The sequence below is a fragment of the Vespa crabro genome, chromosome 2 (assembly GCF_910589235.1).
Source record: "Vespa crabro chromosome 2, iyVesCrab1.2, whole genome shotgun sequence".
NCBI classification, from domain to species: domain Eukaryota; kingdom Metazoa; phylum Arthropoda; class Insecta; order Hymenoptera; family Vespidae; genus Vespa; species Vespa crabro.
Genome location: NC_060956.1, coordinates 14,810,461 through 14,826,232, shown reverse-complemented (window position 1 = coordinate 14,826,232; position 15,772 = coordinate 14,810,461). Strand labels below are relative to the sequence as shown.

The window sequence follows — 15,772 nt, the reverse complement described above, 5'->3', positions numbered from 1 at the left end:
GAGAGAGAGAGAAAGAGAAAGAGAGAGTTTATATATTTGGAGAATTTTCAAAACGATATCTCCTATTGGCGATCAATTTTTTCGATTTCGATTCTAACTTTTTTTTGGTGAACGATTTTCCCGATGGAACGATAATTGATAAGCTATCGGCAGAATGGGTACATTAAAACGCGACGGATCGCTCAATGATAAGATTAATCTAGAGAGTGAAAAAGAAAGAGAGAGAAAATGCGGGAAGGGAGAAAGAATGAAAAAAAGAGCGGGAAAATGATAAAGTTCAACAAGTCACGTAACTTCATAACTAACCATGATTTGACGTTATAATAACAAGCAACGCTGTTATGCGCTTTCATTCACAATAAATCGTCGTGACTTATGTTACAAGTCGTTGTCAACAAAAATGTTCTAAGTCGTCATCGTTGTCGTCGTCACCGTCGTCATCGTTTTACAACTTATTTTCGAAAGAGTATGTACGCCAATGAGATTAAGCCAATTGGAGCGGAAGGAGTTATTGCCTGAGAGTAGTGACTTCGATCCGTGACTACTACCAAGAACGAACCTCGATTGGTCTTCGAATGATTATAAATTCGAGTGATCATTGTAGATCACCGACGACAACGATACTTACTTATTTCTAATTCGTATGATTTTACGATACTACGACGTTGAGTACAATCACAAAATTTATTGAATCATAAAAAAAAATGATGTAGCACCAATTGAAACTCAATTTGCAATTTACTATTTTTTTCAAAATCATCCTGTTTATCGGAACTCCCCATTTTGTTTAAGCGTATTAATGAAAAAAGAAAAAAGAAAAAAAAAAAGGAAAAAGTTCGTGAATAAGTAAAACGGCAGAATAGAAATAGCGCGGGAAATTCAAAAGGATGAAGAGGAGAGTAGAGGAGAAAAGGGGTAATGGATCGCGGCCGGTCGATTCAAAAATCGCGCGGGTTAGGCGTATTAAGTGCGGGCTAACCGCATTGCGGCGCAGCTCGCGCTCGATGGGAATGACATTGCTTCGTCGCCGTCACGTATTGCGGTCGGTGCATCGACGAGAGAGAAAGAGAAAGAGAGAGACAGAGAGAGAGAAAGAGAGAGAGAGAGAAGAGCGGTGCGAAACACGCGTTTGTCGTATACGAAAAGTAATTAGCAATAAATTTCTTCTGTCGCGACTCGGTATGCCATGATTGTTTTATGACGATTCCTATACCCCTTCTTCTTTATCTCTTTTCTTTCTCTCTCTCCCTCACTCTCTCTCTCTCTCTCTCACTCCCTATCTATCTCTTTCTCTTTCTCTCATACACATTCATTTCAATCTTTTTTCATATAAAGATCGAGTAGATTCCTTTCTCTTTCGGTCATTCATCGAGTAATAATTTTCATTTCTCGAACCGATCGATCGTTTGTTCGATCGACGTCCGATCGAAATCTTAAAATAGACCGGTCAGCTGATAAAAGAAAAACTTTTCTTTGAACGAAAAGCAACGAGCATAGAGGGTCGTGTTACTTCACACACTCATCAATCACCGAAGACTTATCGAATCTCGTTCGGACTTGAACCGATCCCCATGCGTTTTACATCGATCAATGGCTTATCAACGAGATGTGTGTTTGCGAGAAAAAAAAAAGAAAAGAAGTGAGAAGAGGAGAAAGAAGAAAGAAAGACATAGAAAAGGGAGAAAGGTTCACGTGCGTGTTATTGTCGTTGAAAAGCTATTCCCACGTCTGTCGTAATGCGTACTCACGCACCTGCCACCTACGTTTATTATAATGGGTCGAGAGATCTCTCCGTGAAAGATTGAAATTACGGGACAACTTGAAAAGAGTGGGATATTTTCTCTCTCTCTCTCTCTCTCTCTCTCTCTCTCTCTCTCTCTCTCTCTCTCTCCTTTTTAGTTCATTATTTTCTTCATACGTTCGTTATCGTCCAGAAATTCTATTGTACGATTATAAAAAACAAAATCTCTGTACGAAATTTGTACGTTTAATTTGTATTTAATTCGAAAAATATGAAATTGAAAAATAGGATGAAATCGTTATGATCGATCGTACATTAGCTTGAAAATGTTGTTAATCTTTGACATATGATAGGGAAAAGAAACGAAGAAAAAAGAAAAAAGAAAAAAAAAGCGCTTCCCATCTTTCCGTTAGAAATTCACGATTCGTGAAGCTGATATTTGAAATAGTAACTTACATTAGAATAGAAGGGTCGAAACGGGAAGAGGAGAGAACCCTAACAGTCGACAGTGATGGTTCATATTTGGAATAGTTCCGTTGCATTAGTTTCACGTAGAGACTAGATAGAGAGACTCGGTATCTCGCATATAACGTGTCTCATTGCGTTGGCCTATTCCAAGCCGCTTCGTACAGACTGCAATATCCTAAATGGGCCGTATCTCGTTCTTTATGTTACAGCCGATGCAACGAGATTGAGACACTCGAGGCACCTGGACGTGAGATCGCTGTTCCTAAGCGAGGAAGAGGAATTAGTGGTGAGTGCATTTTCCATTCGTTCTTGATTCGATTTTTCCTTCTTTATCACTCACTCATTCTCTTTCTCTCTCACACACATACTCTTTTTTTATTCTTTTTTTCTTTCTCTCTTTTTTTTCTTTACCTTCCAAAGCTTTTCTTTCCGATGTCTTGCAGCTTTCTCGTTTACCGCTATCTCATTCTTCTCGAAACGAAGTGAATCTATCTATTTCTCCCGTTTTTCCTCTCTCTCTTTTTCTCTCTTTCTCTCCCTCCGTCCCTCTCCCTTTCTTTTTTCTCTTCTTTTCTCTCACGTTCCAACAGAACCTCTTCCAGGCGAGATAATGGATTTATCCTATCGTTGATTTTCGCGAGATGTCAAATATTTACAAACGCCATCACGCCTGGTACGAGACAGCTCTCTCTCTCTCTCTCTCTCTTTCTTTCTCTCTCTCTCTCTCTCTCTCTTTCTCTCTCTGTCTCTCTCTCTCTCTCTCTCTCTCGCTCTCTTTCTTTCTCTTTCTCTCTCTCTCCTTCCTCGCTGCAACCCCCCCGTTTTTCTCTATCACAAAAGATCGAATTGTTCCTTATTTTTAAAGAAGTACATTTTATAGTGTATCCATAGTAAAACATTGGTTTAGTTTTCTTCATTCTTTCCTTCTTTCTTTCTTTCTTTCTTCCTTCCTTCTTTCTTTCTTTTTTCCTTCAATTTCCTTCGAAATTTTTCACCATCTTGAATTCCTCTTATCTAGAGAAAAGGCTTTCTATTTTTCTCCCCTCCCCTCCCCACTTATCCCCTCCCCTTTCTGCGAAAGATCGTGCCTCGATCTCATCGTTTTATCGGAAAGTGCATCTCACCGGCTCAACACGCTTTCCCAATTATAGTTAATTCCGTTGGCGCCCTTCTATATCCAGAAACATCTCCGACCATTCTTACCCATCCGATCGAGATAACATGCACGCTTCTTCTCTCGTGGCTCTTTTTGTAATTTCGTCGATAAAAAGAAAGCTTCTGAAAGATTCTTTTTCGAACGTTCCGGTCGGTGTAACTTTAACGTGTTGGTAAGGAAGGTCCCTTTATTAACGGTCGAAAGAGGTTATCGGCTAAAATATTGATTTTAAATTGAATTAAAATATCAATAAAGAAAAAAAAAAGAAAGAAAGAAGGGAAGAAAGAAAGAAAGAAAGTCGAAACAAAAAGTATATGAATGAAAAAAGAGAATAAAAGAGAAAAATGTTAGTAATACCCAATGGATATTTGTAAAACAAACAAAGAAAAAAAAAACGAAGTAATAAATCCAATAGACTTGCCGGATCGTCGATCGTTACTTCGATCTCATTCCATCGAACTATTCTCCTTTCATATTTTATCTCCACCCCATTGTGCTTCCCCCTTGGGTTGCCTTTAATTTTGCATCGTCGAGCGAGAAAACACGATGTAATCGGTGCACAGTGCCGCGTGAGTGTGTTTGATAGAAAGAGAAACAGGGAGAGAGAAAGAGAGGGAAATAGAGAGAGGAGAAAGAGAAAGAGAGAGAGATTCGGAATCGTGATTAATGGCGCGCGGTTTATAAGCGCGTAGAGCACTTTAATTTATGAGGCGTCTTATTGCGGTAGGTCCGAAAAACTTGGCCGATTAATCTCGGCTTTTGTCCTTCCGTCGAACGAGAAACTTCCTTGTTATTCTTTTTTCCTTCTTTTCCTTTTCTTTTTCCTCTTCTTTTTCCTTTTCTTTTCATTAAATTTTCGTCGCCTTTTCTAATACGTCTTCATTTTTATTATTCTCCTATGCTTGGTTCATTTTAAATATTTAACAAATCGTTCTTAGATTTTATTTAATATAATGTTTAAGATTTTATTCAAAATAGATATGCATATTTATGTATGTATGTATGTACACGTTTCACACATCTATACGTACCGTTTGAAAAATTCACGTTATTTATAACTATATTTTCTGGGAAACGTATATCTGGGATTATTTTAAAAGTAATTTGCCCTTGTCTCCTATATTATCTTATCTACTATTTAAAGAAACATGCGATTGGAAAAGATGCCTAACCGTCTTTGCACGACATTATAATCTTATGATCCTAATATAGAGCATCAAAAATTTGACAATATATTTGGTGATTTATTATTATTTTCTATTATTATTCTATTATTATTCTATTATTATTCTATTATTATTTTATATTTTACGTGTTATAAGTGCTAGTTTCAACAAAGTAAATAAAACTAACAATATTTGGTAGTAAGATTTACATTTAAACTTTTCTCTATTTATGTTTGATTTTTATATTTTAATTTTTACTTTATCATTTATATATTCATCCCAAAAATGTTAAAAGATTTTTCAAAGGACAAAAGAGAAAGAGATTTATTAGAAAGTGAAAATAAAAAAGAGATCAAAACTACTACGGAATTGTTTGGCCGAAAATAAAAGAAGTGTCTAATAACAGAAGACCATCGATTTATAATATTTATAATATAATATCAGGAAAACATTAGGACCAACATAACCATGAAATATTATAAAAGGTAGAATTGAGTCGGCACTTTCATTAATTATTGATCATAACACAATCGAACATATAAGAAAATCCATGGAAATAAAGGCATTTCGAGTATTAAAAATTAAATGGGATTTATCTACTCCAAAATTATATCTATTTATTGGACTTCTGTATGCACGCGGTGCATATGAGGCTAAAAATATAGAAATATCATATCTATAGAATAAGAAATGAATTTCAACATTTTTTCAACAATTATGAACAGAAATAATTTTACGAAAATTATGAGGTTTATTTGATTAGTTAACACAAACTATGTAAAATGTGAACAATGCGTATGTGGAAATATAATAAAAAATCCTGTAATTTATAAAAAATGCGCTGAAAACGCATAAAATGTACATTATACTAATATATAAATGTAATGTATATTAAATGTACATTATAAAATGTATATTATTAAATAAAAGAAAATATTTTGTTCACTATCCGATTAGCTAAAATCTTATTCTATATTAAGATATATGTTTTTTTTAAAGCAGTCATTTGACTGATTACGATAAGAATAGATATACATGAAGTGTCGTTTAGTAGATTTAGTGTTAACATTTCGAAGTCTTAATAAGTCTTGAATTTTTAGTTTCGTTATACGAGCCACAATAAATTCTTTCATGTGCGTGATATATCGAATCTTATACTGCAACATTTTTATTTTTTATTTAGTAACAAGATTTTATCCAAAATGTTATATTTTAATCAACTTCTTCTGGTACCGATTAAAGCTCTTACTAACCGGATTTCCGAATTACGAGTTGATATCCGAATCTGAATAATTGGATACTCGGACTTGAATCTGAATATTCTAGTACCCAGTTTTCGGATCTTTTACCAAATATAAAGTTCTCCCAATTTGGATTCTAATGAACTACTTAGTATACAAAGACGTTTGGTATGCATCATTTGTTTATTATGTCATATTATTATTAATGACATTTTTCATATATTTAAAAAATTGAAGAGTCACGTTTAACGATTGTTTCTTAAAATTAACGTAACCGTAACAAATCAATTTTTTCTATTTTATTTTATTTTCTCTTATTCCCTACATATCAACATTCGGTGTATGTATTTTATGCTATTTATGTATTTTATACTACTTTATGATAATTGGAATTTTCGGAACTTTTTTTAATATTTTATGTCAATAATACTGCTCAAACAAAAGTAAATCAAAAAGCTTGTATAATATTGAATACTCATTAAGCTTCTAAAACCTATCAAAACTCTCAAGATTTTAAAACTATAACGATCAAAACTTTCAAAAGTTTTAAGCTTCGAATCATGTTCGAAGTTACGATACAGATTCGAAGCAATTCGAAGTGTTTCATCTTGAGTCTATCGTCGATAGAACAACGAAAGTGACAAAAGACTTAAGACTCAAAATTTAACAAGAAATGCATGATTTGAATCAGATTCGAAGTAGTTCAGATCCCATCTTTAATTATATCAGCTCACAGTCATAATCGTTTTTTATTCCTAATCATGTCCAATTGAATGTCGCTCTCAGACTATGCTAGAAACCTTCACGATGACATTTGACTATTGCCGGATACATGCACACAATAGTTATCTTTACTTATTCTTTCTTATTTTTCATCGGCAGGTGCAACAACAAGGAAAAAATCACAATCACAAGCCTATGTTCACCAATTGTTCGATGTATGCTGCTGTCGTAAAAGAAGAAGAACCAGCAGGTACAGTGGTCATTCAGGTACACGCCGAGGATCAAGACCCACCGGATGAAGGAGGTAAATAATGAAAAGATTCAATTTCGTGTTATATAAGAGATTTATTTTCATCGACCCGGTCACAGACAGAAAATGAGATATTCTTCTTTATCTGTTCTCTTCAGGTACGATCACGTACGCCCTCGTCACGGCTCACAACGAGAGATTGAAGTTCGAGATCAACAATACGACAGGATTGATCAGAACCACTCAAATCTTGGACAGGGACGAACCGGCACGTGAAAAGGAGGTTTATCTTACCGTCCTTGCAACCGATAATGGAATGCCCCAACTTGATGATGGCTGTACCTTTAAGGTCACAATCGAAGACGTCAATGACAACCACCCAGTGTTCGACAAAGTGGTGCGTGACTGAGAAAATTGCTCCCAGTCTATTAACCTGACTCCTGCGTCCGGACTCGTTCAGGGAACGCAAGAATTCTCTTGACTTCTTTTTTATTACAAAAAGCATTGAATCTTAAACGAAAAAGAAAAAAGAAAAAATAATCTCTAATTCTTGTATAAATTAATAACTTTTCTTTTGAATCTACATGTTCGTAATGATTATAATCTCTCGAGATAATCGTTAAAAAAAAGTAGATTCAATTTCGATACAAACATTAAATCATGAATGCCATTTTTTAAATAAGTTAAAGTTAAGTTCGCGTTCCGTCAACGTGTCTTACCTATTTGTTTACTAACAAATCTATCGCTCATCTCATCCGATAACGCCGTACTAACAACATTTTTGCTCGATTTTTCTTCTTTTTCCGAATTCAGGTCTACCGTGGATATGTGTGGAAGGTTGGTTTCGAAATTCCGGTGTGAATGAGATTTTTGTCGAATGATGTAACGAATGTATATGTTTCTCTGTCCTCTTTTTTTTTATTTTTCTTACTCTTTTTATATTTCTCTTTGTCTGTCTCCTTGTATCTTTAGGCACGCACGTCTTTTCATACTTCTCATACTATGAAATATTTCCTCGAGATATCCTTCGAAGAGCTTCTCGATCACGAGATTCTCGAAGAATTTCATGTCAAAGGATGGATCCATGACATAGAAAAAGCTCTTTGACGAGGAAAATAGGAATAATTTAATCGCATGTTAAAATGAAAGAAAGAAAGAAATTTTTCCTATCCTCGTAAAAGCATCTTTTTCGAAGCTCGTATCGAAGTTGTCTAATTTTATCGTCTGTGGACGTCTTCTGTGTCTTTTTTTTCTTTTATCTTGCAATGACAATGAACTTATACGCGCATGATTCATTTATGATTCGCATGCGACTCGTATTTCTTTGTTAACTTCTAATACTCCGAACGATATCATATATATTCTTTTAACCTTATCGCAGGCGTACAAGGAATCGGTGCCACAAGATCTACCGTTGAATCGCGAGGTCATGAGAGTCTCTGCGACCGACATCGATGATGGTAACAATTCCGTCGTTCGTTATAGCCTCTCACCGAGTAAACCTGACGACGGTGTTTACTTCAGGATCGATCGCAACACTGGCGTTATATATCTCAATAAAACTATAGACGTAAGCATATTGGCAAAACTATGGATACGGTGATATATTGTAAAAGAAGAAAATTTCTTCACCAAAACTAATGCTAAAATAAATTCCTTTTCTTTACTTACTCATATTAACTAAAGTAATAATGCATTTTCTAGAAAAACCCAGATTACACGTTTTCGATGACAGCTACCGCAGAAGATCAAGGTGAAAATCCAAAATCTAGTATTATCAGTTTAGATATTCGTGTAGTCGAGTCGCACAAAAAGGCGCCTGTTTTTCTACCAAGACCGGTGGAGCCGATCAAGCTCTTGGAAAATTTCAGTGATTTTGGTGCTAGCATTGTACGGCTCCAAGCTGTCTCAAACATCGACGACAATCCAGATCTTCAGTTCGTCCTTGTTCCTGGTAAAACGGAACAAACCAACAAGGATAGCACGTTTCGGTAAGAAATGAGCGACATTATCCTTCTTAATGTGTTGTATACCAACGTCGTTTCTCACGATTACGACAATGATCATGATAGACATTTACGCTTTATCTCTATTTCTATCTGTCTCTTTCAGTCTCGAGTCCACAAAGAACACAGCGGACATAAAATTAACGAAGCATCTAGACTATGAAAGTAACAAGGTATACTCGTTGATAGTTCGAGCGTGGAACAATTACGACTTGGCCGCCGAAACGGTGATAGACATAGAGGTTCTCGATGTGAATGACAATGTACCGGCCTTTCGAGAGCTCACAAAGGGTAGTGTTCTTGAAAACGAACCAGCAGGAGTTCCCGTTATGCAAGTACGAGCCATCGATGCCGATGGTACTTCGGCTCATAATAAGGTACATATTGTTTATCTTCACAGACAAAACTACATCCACAGAATATCTATTTTTACACGTAATTTCGTACCTTCTTCATACATTGTCATTCTCTTATTATTTATTTCCCTTTTTTGTTTAGGTCACCTACGAACTAAACGATTTCAAAGACCTATTCGCGATCGACAAATATACCGGGAATATAACGACTCGAACGACTTTTGATAGGGAGACTCAAAGTACTTATAGCGTTTGGATTACCGCAACTGACAATTCACCTAGCGCCTTATACAACACCGGAGAACACAATAAAGTGCAGCAGTTGTTTCGTATCGAGATCGCTGATAAAAACGACAATGCACCACATTTTACGCAAGCCGTTTACACTGCCAATGCTATTTTAGAAAACGCTAATATAAATTCCGTAGTGATCGAGGTAAAAGCTTTGGATGCCGATACTGCCAGTCCCGTTACGTACAGTATCATCCAGGGTAACACCAATTATAGCTTTTACATTGAAAGTACTACCGGAAAGATTCGTGTTAACAATCCATTGGATTACGAAAAAATCACGGAATATAATCTAACCGTGAGAGCGTTCGATGGCGTTTACAATGATACCGCGAACGTTAAAATCTTCATTGAAAACGTGAACGACAATCCACCAGTTTTCGAAGATTTCGAGACCAATCCAACGATTGAGGAGGAGAAGTTGGTTGATGGTGAGTACGAATTTTACTCGTTCATTAATATTTGTTTATTAATTCTTATATTTATTTCCAGGTTGTATTACGACCGTAGTCGCCTATGATCCAGATATAAAGGATAGAAACGCCGATCAACACATAGCTTATTTCATTCTAAAGGACGATCAAAAGCCCCTGCTAAGTATCAATAAATCTGGATGTATTACTTTGAAAAAACCACTCGATCGAGACCCACCTTTTGGTTATCCCGTATGGACGGTAAATTTCTAACGATATATAAATTTCATTAGTGAGTCTATTTCATTCTCTTTTTCATATTTCATCATATTCCCCCTTTTCTTTCTCATTTGTTCAGGTGATGGTGATGGCACGTGATGAGGATGATTCACCAACGGCTCTACGAGAATTAGCTACCGTAAACATAACTTTAATCGACATAAATGACAACGCCCCCTATCTCGACATGACACACGTAGTCTGGGGTGAAAATAAACCACCCGATAGAATAACCGATTTGAAAGCTCGGGACAGAGATTCCGATGACAATGGACCACCATTTAAGTTTTGGATCGATGAGACCGCAGACAAAGAAATTTTAACCAATTTTAATATTCGTAACAATGACCTTCATGCTCTGGTTACTTTCGATCGTGAGGAACGGAAAAGTTATAACATTCCAATAGCTATAATGGATAATGGAAAACCACCGATGACTGGAACTTCTACTTTGACGGTCATTATCGGCGATGAGAATGACAATCGTATGGAAGAGGGTTCGAGTTCGATATTCGTTTACATTTATAAAGGTGACGCGCCTGACACAAAAATCGGACGAGTTTACGTTAAAGATTCTGACGATTGGGATTTACCTGATAAACATTTTGCTTGGGCATCTCCGACACATGAAGGCTTTGAATTAGATGAACATACTGGTATGATAACTCTGCTCTCTGGTACCTCGAACGATACCTTTTACATGAAGTTCGTCGTTACGGAAGAGACGTTTCCTAGAATACCTCGTCATCAAGTGTATGCTTATGTTAATGTTACGGTAAAAGAGATTCCCGAAGAAGCAGTGATTAGGTCTGGATCTGTACGTTTCTCTGGTATAACCGCAGAAGAATTCATTGAACCGGATCAAAATGGTGTCAGTAAAAAGGATATCTTTCAAGAAAAGATAGCCTACATGTTAAATACATCGATAGACAATGTTGATGTTTTCACCGTTCTTCATTCTCCTTATCACAACAAGACTTTCTTAGATGTTAGATTTTCAGCACATGGTAGTCCTTATTATGCTCCCGAAAAGTTAAACACTATCATGTCGCAACACTCTACGAATATTGAGCGTGCGATGAAGGCAGATATATTGATGGTGAATATTGACGAGTGTCTTTACGAAAAAGTTAATTGTAATAATTCTTGTCGAAGTTTCTTAAATGCCAGTAACGTTCCTTCTCCGGTTTATACGAACACCAGTTCCTTCGTTGGTGTCAGAGCTATCATTGAACCTCAGTGTACTTGTCATGTCGCTGAACCTATTGTTTGTTTAAACGGCGGTACACCATTAACTGATAGATGCGAATGTCCTCCAGGATTGGAGGGGCCACGATGTGAATTATTAGGTATAGGTTTCCATGGTGATGGCTGGGCTATAATGCCGCCACCTGGTCAAGCCTGTGATGACTCGCACTTAGGTAAAAATTTACTGAAAATACAGTCAATCGTACATTGATATAAATTATAAATTGTTGTGCTCTCTACATATGTGTTTGTGATATAAAATATAAATTGTTTTGCTCTCTACATATGTTTTTTTCTTTTTTTATAGGTTTGGAGATCATACCAGAAGTCGAAAGTGGTCTTATATTTTATTTCGGTCCAATGATTTACAGTAAAAAATTAGGAGTTCAAGATTTTATGGCTCTAGAAATTCAACACGGTTACGCAGTACTGTATGTTGATTATGGCACGGGCACTATAAGATTAAATCAGAAACAAATTAAATTAACCGACGGCAAGAGTCATAGGATAGATGTTTATTGGACTAAGACAGTAAGTGATATAATTTTAATTGATTTAATTTCAAATCATACTAAAACAGTTTTGTTTTTTAAACAATAATATAATTCTTTGTTATAGTCGATTGAAATGAAAGTAGATAATTGCGGCATATCAGCTTGCATGAGTTTGACTGCGCCAGAAGGTTCCAATGAGTTCCTTAATGTAAATAGTCCGATGCAAGTAGGCGGTACATTAACGAATCTAGCATATTTAGCAAAGAACTTGGGATGGCATCATAAACCTACCGAAAAAGGCTTTGTCGGTTGTATTAGAAATATGACTATAAATGGAAATGTAAGTTATCTTCGATATTAGTAATACAAACAAATAATGAAATTTATAATTGTTCATATAATTGCTAAAAAATTCTTTCCTGTAGACATATAATTTAGGAATGCCAGCATTATCAAGAAATATAGATCCAGGTTGTGATCATGGAATGGCAAAGGCTGTGTCATTTGGCATTGACACCAATTTCTTAGTTGCAATCCTAGTTTGTGTAGCAATTCTATTGATATTGTTGTTAGCGGTAGTAGTCCGCAGAAGAAAGACTGATGATCTCTACAAAGATATGGATGATATAAGAGATAACATAATTAACTATGAAGATGAAGGTGGTGGTGAGGTAGACACCGGCTACGACTTGAACGTTTTAAGAGCTATTTACGATGCGCCACCAATAGAATCTAAAATAGCACCTGTTGGTCTTCAGGGTAGAGGTAAAAAAAGTCAGATTAAATATTTTGTATGTTTAGTAACAGCGAGCAGAGAAAAATGATTATTTTAATGTTTAGCTCCTGACGAGGTACCAGATATCTGTGGTTTCCTAGATGGCAAGAAGGAAAGCTGCGATAAAGATCCCGACACGAATCCATTCGATGATGTTAGGCATTATGCTTACGAGGGTGAAGGAAATTCTGACGGCTCGTTATCGTCGTTAGCTTCATGTATGTATCATTATATATAATCACTCTTTAATATATGATTAATAATATATTTTATTCATACGTTACAGGTACCGACGACGGAGATCTCAATTTCAATTATTTATCAAATTTTGGACCAAGATTTAGAAAACTCGCTGACATGTATGGAGAGGAATCTAGTGATGAAGAGAGCGATGGCGTAGGTGAACGTGAAAGTGAAAGCTGGTGTTGAACAGCGGACGCATTCGATAGACTTTTATGAATACTTAACCCTTTGCAGTCCATTGTCATACTGGACACAATAGATTCTTTTTCCAGTTCCATTAACGCTGTTGTGCCCAGCGTGACATTAGTTTAAGGGAAATCATTCATCAGACATGTAAACTTGAAGTAAAAGCTGGGTTCCTATCTTTGGGACGAATACTTTTTGTGTCGAGAAATTAATTTGAGATGACGTAATATAACGCGCTGATGTCGCAATCGAATAAAAGATCTAATCGTAACATTTTTTCATTCATATATCAACAAATACACATACACATACACACACACACTCGTATAACTGATATTTCATTGTCTATTTATTCAGTGATCGTTGCCTCGATTCTTCACGATGATATAACAGATCTTTTATTTGATGGACCGATGGCATCATATTGTGCAATTTTCAAATTTCAATTTCTCGATATAAAAAAGCATGTCTTTTCAACGATAGAAATCCTTACTTCGAACTTTCAGCGATTGCTGATTGCTAACGCTGATACTGATACTTCAGAATGAAATACGAAATAGGTAAGCCTAAACGACTACAGGAGAGTATAAATATAATTTATCAAAATAATTGTGTTGTAAAATAGACTAAATATATAATTATGTAGTTATAATACGTATGTATGTATCTATGTATCGCGTGTAATAGGAATGTAATTATGATTATGTAATGATATATTTACTCAATTTTATATTAAAATTATTTTTTTAAATTATATTAATTTTTTCCTACAGTTGTTAGTCTACCTATTGTGTATTTATATATCTGTATATAAATATATCTATACTATAAGTTGATTCGAGCGTAATAAAAGGCTACCGTTTCTTACATACATTTTTCGCTCTATTTTCGTCAACGTTTTGCGCATAACTTTTGCACCTATCTCGGCGATTGTCGTCCTCTAGCCTAGTTTTTCCTGTTTATTTTCTTTTTTATCTAACCGTACCATCGTCATTGAATAGCATGAAAAAATTTCTCGAATAAAATGTTTTAAATCTGTCTCATTCAAATGCCTTTCTTTTTACAATAATGACTTTTTATTAAATTTGTCAAACATTTTGAATTGTTTAAATGTATTTATCTATCTTGTTTGAACAGAACATGTACGATCGAAGAAAAAAGAATTCATTAAGACGACCAATTGTATCCAGCTGCTACTATAAGTAACAAATTGATAAGAAGCCTGTAGACTCATTTAACATTGCTGCAATAATCAATCAAGAAATTGCATCATTTCATTTCGCTCAACCTACAAGTATTACGATTGATGTTTTGTAGTTAATGAATATTTGAAAATAAAAATAAAATAAAGATAAAATGAAATTGTATACTAAGAAATACATATCATCTTACACATCTGAAATTATTTTGCGTAGCAATATTTTATTTTCCGGTCATGATCGTCACCTTACATTTACACAGCTGTCGATACAGATAAAATTATTTTTATCAACATAATGTAACATCTACCTAAATTACATAATCCTGAAATTAATTACGCATAATTACTTATAAATGGAAACAATCTCAATAATGATCGTAAAATTAATGTTTCTCTTTTTTGAAATTATTACATATAAATCACAAAGTATCGAAACAATCAAAAAAAAAAAAAAAATAGAGATTATGTTCGAAAATCATTCGCAATATATTCGTTGGTATTGCACAAAGAACGACAATGGGGGTCAATCTTACGGTCTTCTCACTTCGTACATTGAAATTAGTTGTACGTTAGGGGTGGGATCGTGACGTAAACGAAAGACATTGTAAGATGCAGAGGGGTATAAAAAGAGCAATTATACGTTCCGTTGCTCTCAAACGTATGTTCGATTCTGTCACGAAAGAAGCTGTCCTTTAAAACAATATCGAGAAAGTATCAATAGGGATTCGAAATGTGAGTTTCAAGTTAAAATTTGATTTTAAGATTTTCATTTCTTTTTTTTCTTTCTTTCCGTTTTCGAATAATTTCTCTGCATGATAACAATTCTATATACGAGTAAATAAGAAGCATAATCAAATGCAAATGCTGAAATTTAATATTCGTTTACATTTCCGATGTAAAGATCAAGCCATAGACGGTGCGTTTATTATTTACTTAAGAATCAAAACGCCTCCACTTATCAGACAAACGTGAAAATGTATTTTCAGGTATCTCAAGAACCGATTGAATGTCATTACCATAATATTGCTCATCTCTTTGATTCTTTTGACTAATCTTCACGAGACAGAAGGGCAAGTGAATTTTTCGACAGGCTGGGGTAAAAGAAGTCAGAATATTCCAACTAGCAGTACGAATAATCCAAGGTGCTTATCACAACAAGGCAGACCATCCTTGGAACAATTGCTCAATCTATATAATTTTATTCAGGTAGGTACTTGAAATATGATGGGTTTCTTGTGTAATCGAGACGATTGCAAATATTATTTTTCAGATTGAAGCACAAAAAATCGTAGACCGTCAGAAGTTAAACAAATGAGATGAAATTCATTAGACCAACGGCATCGTACTAGGATCATCGGAAATTACAAGGATTAGGATTATCAACGTTATTTAAATAAACTCTCCAATGTAAATTGTCGAAGAAACAATTGAGATTAATTAATTGATTATTCTTCACCTTCTTCCTCTGTTCCCTTCTCCTTTTGACTTATCTAGCTCATTAATCCGTTTATTAAAATATAATAACTAACTTCGAT

At 35.1% G+C, this 15,772-nt stretch overlaps 2 protein-coding genes across 3 annotated transcripts in view; both read left to right on the top strand.

The window, feature by feature from the left end:
- LOC124432956 (DE-cadherin) overlaps positions 1 to 14,076 on the top strand; it is a 135,262-nt gene extending 121,186 nt beyond the window's left edge. Inside the window, exons 2-16 of one of the 2 annotated variants that reach the window (XM_046982350.1) lie at positions 2,419 to 2,495; positions 6,655 to 6,799; positions 6,904 to 7,142; positions 7,559 to 7,582; positions 8,127 to 8,315; positions 8,450 to 8,736; positions 8,858 to 9,128; positions 9,250 to 9,829; positions 9,891 to 10,072; positions 10,170 to 11,511; positions 11,646 to 11,869; positions 11,957 to 12,172; positions 12,258 to 12,597; positions 12,673 to 12,825; positions 12,894 to 14,076. In XM_046982350.1, the coding sequence (XP_046838306.1) occupies positions 2,419 to 2,495; positions 6,655 to 6,799; positions 6,904 to 7,142; positions 7,559 to 7,582; positions 8,127 to 8,315; positions 8,450 to 8,736; positions 8,858 to 9,128; positions 9,250 to 9,829; positions 9,891 to 10,072; positions 10,170 to 11,511; positions 11,646 to 11,869; positions 11,957 to 12,172; positions 12,258 to 12,597; positions 12,673 to 12,825; positions 12,894 to 13,036 (4,412 nt within the window). In that variant the 3' untranslated portion in view covers positions 13,037 to 14,076. The remainder of the gene's footprint in view (positions 1 to 2,418; positions 2,496 to 6,654; positions 6,800 to 6,903; positions 7,143 to 7,558; positions 7,583 to 8,126; positions 8,316 to 8,449; positions 8,737 to 8,857; positions 9,129 to 9,249; positions 9,830 to 9,890; positions 10,073 to 10,169; positions 11,512 to 11,645; positions 11,870 to 11,956; positions 12,173 to 12,257; positions 12,598 to 12,672; positions 12,826 to 12,893) is intronic. The other variant, XM_046982351.1, reaches the window with a different exon arrangement.
- A 762-nt stretch (positions 14,077 to 14,838) lies between these two features.
- On the top strand, positions 14,839 to 15,674 carry LOC124433124 (hypertrehalosaemic prohormone-like). The gene is made up of 3 exons (XM_046982773.1): positions 14,839 to 14,969; positions 15,224 to 15,443; positions 15,508 to 15,674. Coding segments are annotated over exons 1-3 (267 nt in total). The 5' UTR covers positions 14,839 to 14,967; the 3' UTR covers positions 15,553 to 15,674.
- The last annotated feature ends 98 nt before the right edge of the window (positions 15,675 to 15,772 follow it).

What these genes read in the sequence shown, in the direction of transcription:
- LOC124433124 (XM_046982773.1), top strand. An exon ending in ATCTATATAATTTTATTCAG is followed by an intron (nt 15,444 to 15,507) that starts GTAGGTACTTGA and finishes ATTATTTTTCAG; the next exon opens with ATTGAAGCACAAAAAATCGT.